This window comes from Egretta garzetta, unplaced genomic scaffold (assembly GCF_000687185.1).
Source record: "Egretta garzetta isolate BGI_Z169 unplaced genomic scaffold, ASM68718v1 scaffold287, whole genome shotgun sequence".
Taxonomy (NCBI): domain Eukaryota; kingdom Metazoa; phylum Chordata; class Aves; order Pelecaniformes; family Ardeidae; genus Egretta; species Egretta garzetta.
Window position 1 is genome coordinate 7,084,918 of NW_009260435.1, and position 5,058 is coordinate 7,089,975.

At 35.4% G+C, this 5,058-nt stretch overlaps 1 protein-coding gene across 1 annotated transcript in view; it reads left to right on the plus strand.

Moving 5' to 3' along the window:
- The first annotated feature begins 252 nt into the window (after positions 1-252).
- LRRC49 (leucine rich repeat containing 49) overlaps positions 253-5,058 on the plus strand; it is a 50,712-nt gene continuing 45,906 nt past the window's right edge. The window contains exons 1-5 of the mRNA XM_009643833.2: positions 253-276; positions 682-744; positions 1,401-1,488; positions 2,113-2,310; positions 4,241-4,340. Coding sequence (XP_009642128.1) covers positions 253-276; positions 682-744; positions 1,401-1,488; positions 2,113-2,310; positions 4,241-4,340 — 473 coding nt within the window. The remainder of the gene's footprint in view (positions 277-681; positions 745-1,400; positions 1,489-2,112; positions 2,311-4,240; positions 4,341-5,058) is intronic.

Sequence of the window (5,058 nt, forward strand, 5' to 3'; positions counted from 1 at the left end):
CCCGCTGCTCCTCGGAAGGGCGGGTCTGGGGCGGGGCGGTGTCTCCTCTGAGGGCGCCGCTCCGCCGCGGTTCTGTGTGGCTGAGGAGGGTGGCTGCGTGCGGCCCTTGCGCGGGTAGGTGCGTCGCAGCTGGCAGAGTCCCCTGAGGGCCGCCCTGTCGCTTCCCGCTCCGAGGGCAGCAGCAGCCAGGCAAGCGCGGGAGGGGGCAGCTCGGTCTTTGAGCCGTGAGGGAGCTCCCGTTACGTTGTTGGGATGCCTCCTGTTATTTGCTACGAAGTGGGTATATAAGCCGCTTGGTTGACTATTTCTGTTAAACGTTTTGATTATTTAGCTGGTGGGTGGTAACGTTTTGTCATCTAAATTCAATTAAAAGACCAGCATGTCTTACCTTTAAAAAAAAAAATCTTATATTTAAATGTAAATGCTTTTTTCTTCATAATGAGGATAACATCCCCATGATGTGTATTTTTAAAACTAAAAACTAGGTCTTCTTTAAACAGTGTTATGTAGGGCTGTGATGTGTTCTTTATAATATTTTTGCAAAACAGTTCCTTTCTTGGCAGATTTTGCTGTTGAAAATACCTTTATTGTTTAAAAAAAAAAAGGTTACGTTCAACTTTTTGTATTGATATGCATTTTTTAAAAATGTAATGTTCCATTTCTTTTTCTTCCAACTTGCAGGTTAATAATTGTGGTCTTCAGCTGGTTATCCAGACCTCATCAATAACAGATAAAAGCAAACCAGTAATTAATATATTTTCTTTAATAGCTGTATTAATTAGTGTGGTACAGCCACATTTGTATACTTTCAGATCGGAATTGCCTTTTCAGTAGGAATATGTTGACTTAGGGACATGGTTTCATGGTGGGATGGCAGTGTTAGGTTAATGGTTGGATTTGATGATCTTAAAGGTCTTTTCCAACCTAAACAATTCTATGACTTATAATATATAACCTGATGTATCTGATAGTATTTTGGTAATTTATTTCATCCTATTAAAGATATATAAAGTAAAACCATAGAGATGTACTATAGCCTGCCATAAAATTTTAATATAGATTTTTATATATATATTCTTTCTTATGCTTCTACCTGTACGTCTCTTCCTCCTGTAATTGCAATATTCCTTATAGGGTGGGTTGTTAGGTTTTTTTTATTTAGTCAACTGCAGATGAATGTGTTGGTAACTTCCATATTTTCATTTTGGTTTCCAACAACTTTTCAGTCATAGTATCTTAGTAGAATGAATACTCTTTTTATTGGAGCAATTATTTCATTTTTTTGAAACATTTGCAGAGTCTCCTGAGAACTGTAGTTGCTGCTAAGGTTGTGTTTGTCTGTGTAAAGATGTTATTTGCATTTGAAAACTTTAACATTTGTCTTAAATATTGTGTTACAGTTTGAATTCAGGATAAATAAAGAGCAGTCATCTTTCCACAATAGACTTCTGCAGCATGATCTGGAAAAAAACTACTCAGGAAGGCAAGGTGATATTCAGTAGGGTTTGGTTTGTTTCTCTTTTGTAACTTTTTATTAATGGAACAGTAAAGAAAGACTGCATTATGATTTGAATGTGGAAGAGTGACAGCTCTTCCTAATTGACTACAGGAATTCAGTACAATTACTGCTGCAGCATGTCCTGAAACTGCTGTTCTTCTACTGCCTAGTGCAGATGGCTTTTTTTGATCACTTTTTGTCCCTCATTCTGTCCATAGAAGAGCATCCTTTCTTCTACCTACAAAGCCATGACTATCAAATGCCCTATATGCATTCCCTCAGAAGCTATGCAATTCTCAGCTGTAACATTTTATTTGATGTTTAACACTTTAATGTATTTAGACAAAATTAGTTCCTAATTCAGAACCCTGCTATGAGGAGATGGTCTTCATATTGTGCTTATGTACTTTTGGCTTTGGAAAGCAAGATATTTGGTGATACCACTGGTAACTGTGGTGAACTGTGTCTTGTAAAAGCAGTGATTGGTTAGGATAGGAGATCTGGTAGACAATAAAGACCAACAGGCTGTTCGGAATGGGTTAATTTTTAGGGATACTACGGAACTTATTCTGAAGTAAATTTAAGTCTGCAGTTTGGTTTTGTTCCCCCCACAGGAGACCAAAGAGTATTAAGTCCTTTGGTGCGTAATAAGCAGATATATCTTCCAGTACCATCCAGTCTCACAGAACTTTCTGGTTTGGAGTTGAAGCAAAATACAGGTTCTTTATCAGGATTTGGCGAGACTTCTATTCACACACCTACAAAATCCAGATCCCGACAAAGCAGCCATAGTATTAGTTCACATGCTTCAGGTAACAATGAATACTTCTCTTGTTAGTTGTCTTTTTCTTTTTTTCTTTTTTTTTCTTTTTTCTTTTTTTTTCTTTTTTTTTCTTTTTTTTTCTTTTTTTTTCTTTTTTTTTCTTTTTTTTTCTTTTTTTTTCTTTTTTTTTCTTTTTTTTTCTTTTTTTTTCTTTTTTTTTCTTTTTTTTTCTTTTTTTTTCTTTTTTTTTCTTTTTTTTTCTTTTTTTTTCTTTTTTTTTCTTTTTTTTTCTTTTTTTTTCTTTTTTTTTCTTTTTTTTTCTTTTTTTTTCTTTTTTTTTCTTTTTTTTTCTTTTTTTTTCTTTTTTTTTCTTTTTTTTTTTTTTTTTTCTTTTTTTCTTTTTTTTTTCTTTTTTTCTTTTTTTTTTCTTTTTTTCTTTTTTTTTTCTTTTTTAAACTGGGTGTTTTATTGAAAAGTTCTGACCTTTAAGATGTGATTCTGGCTGTCAGAATGTGTGACCAAATAGCAAGTGTTGCCTGCTGTTCCATTTGGGTATTAAGAGAGATTAATAAATCATTGTCAGGAACCACTAGAAATATTTTCAAAAATTCAGTATGGCCATTTAAATGTAGGCTTTTTATATACCTTTCTTTAACAAAAGGGCAGTAATAGGGATCTTTCACACACATGTCTATAGGAGGATGACATTAGAAGGAAAAAAGAGTCACTTGTACTGCCATCATGTTGTGTTTCATACTGATTTTTAAGTGTCTGGTCTTATGTTTATTGGCTTAAAAACCTGAGACGCAATGAACTTAAGACTTGCAACAATGTTAACTGATTATTTTTGGTCTCAATGATTTTTTTTTTTCTTCACAGTTTTTTTCACTTTGAAGTTACATAGAGAATGTGGGCTGTTCTACTGGTTTGTTAGAGTAGCTAGTGATAAAGTGTTAGAGAGTAGCACTGATAAGATTCTAAACTGAACAGCAAACTGTTTTACTTATATAGGTATCTCCTCTAATGGCATATTTTAGACAACAGTGAACTCTTCTATAGTGGTAAAGCAATTAATATTTGTTTATTGAAGAATTAATGTTTTTCCTGTTAACATATTTGACTTATTTGAAGAAAAAAAAAGGGGGGGGGCAAACACATAGAAGTTGAGCCTATATTCTTGTGGTACTATGCGTGCATGATAATTTTGTGGTTGGACTCGATGATCTTTTCCAACCTAAATGATTCTATGTTCTATTTTTGGCCAATATTTTTCAGTGGATCATTTTCCAAATTAGTCAAAGCTTGCAGAACATATTTGTTGATTTATTTTGCAGGTATTTTTAGTCATCCTCCCTCTCCCCACTGGTATTAACAAAATAGGTAAAGATGGACAGCTTTGTAAATACATTTTAAAGGGCTGCCTGTGTCTTTCTTGATAATGGAATAAAATATAATACCAATGATCACTAGGTATTGCATGCATTTACCTTTAAAAGACTTTGCATTTGTTTGTGGCTGAGCAGGACTGTTTCAATGTTTTGGGGCTTTAGTTTCTAGTTCTATCAACACCTACTTGACCTGTGTCTTTAAATTCATCTTAAATTAGATTATATTTTCTTTAAGTTCAGATACTGAAATTGTGAAACAATTATACAACCTTACCGTAAAACATCATTGGGTAATTCTAATGAAAAGCATCTACAAAATATCTGCTTACTAAAAATTGTTAAAAATCTCTCAGAAATGAAACAAATGGATGTACTTCAGGAAGAGGATATAGTGAAATGTAGTTGTAAACCAAAAATGGCAGCAAAGCAAGCCGATAACTCAAAGCACTGAATGGAAGCAAAATGCACTTTCATGTATTATGTAACTCTTTACTTTCAATAAGAAAGAAAATTCTGCTTTTATTGTCTATAGTTCATGAAACGATGTTACAAAGAAATAGTTCATATATTCTCTGTATGATTTTCTGATAGATAACACAAATTTTGGGAGCAGTTCATCAATAACATTTCCTGCATTGCAACGTACTGCTGAAGAGAAAATACTGAACTCTGATAGGCTTACCCTGGAAAGGTGAGAAGGTTGTGGAGTACACACACCACCGCTTGTGACTCCTACGTCTGGTGGGCTAAACTGATGAGTGTCCCAGTAATGCCTGTGGTGGATGGTATGAGTGGTGGGTTCGGTTTTGTTGTTTATGTGTGGTTTTGAGAGAAGAACTGTCCCCCATAGAGAAATCCTATATGGGTGTCCTTGTGATGAATATATCCATACAGCAGACCTCCAGGGCAGTTAGGGCTTTTCATTGTAAACTAGCTAGCTTAAGAGTCAAACGCATGATTGTGCAAGTAGTCTGTAGAAAGAATCATAGAATCATTTAGGTTGGAAAAGACCTTTGAGATCATCAAGTCCAACCGTTAATCTAACACTGCCATCCCACCACTAAACCATGTCCCTAAGCACCTCATCTACACATCTTTTAAATACCTCCAGGGATGGGGACTCAACCACTTCCCTGGGCAGCCCGTTCCAATGCCTGACAACCCCTTCTGCGAAGAAATTTTTCCTGATGTCTAACCTAAACCTACCCTGGCACAACTTCAGACCATTTCCCCTTGTCCTATCACCTGTTACCAGGGAGAAGAGACCAACACCCACCTCGCTCCTGTCAGGTAGTTGTAGAGGGCGAGGCTATCTCTCCATTAGTTCTAACCTGAGGCATTGACTGTAGAATGGCTTGGGTTTGTTTGGTGTGTTGTTTTTTTTTTTTTCTTAACCAGGACACAAAAAT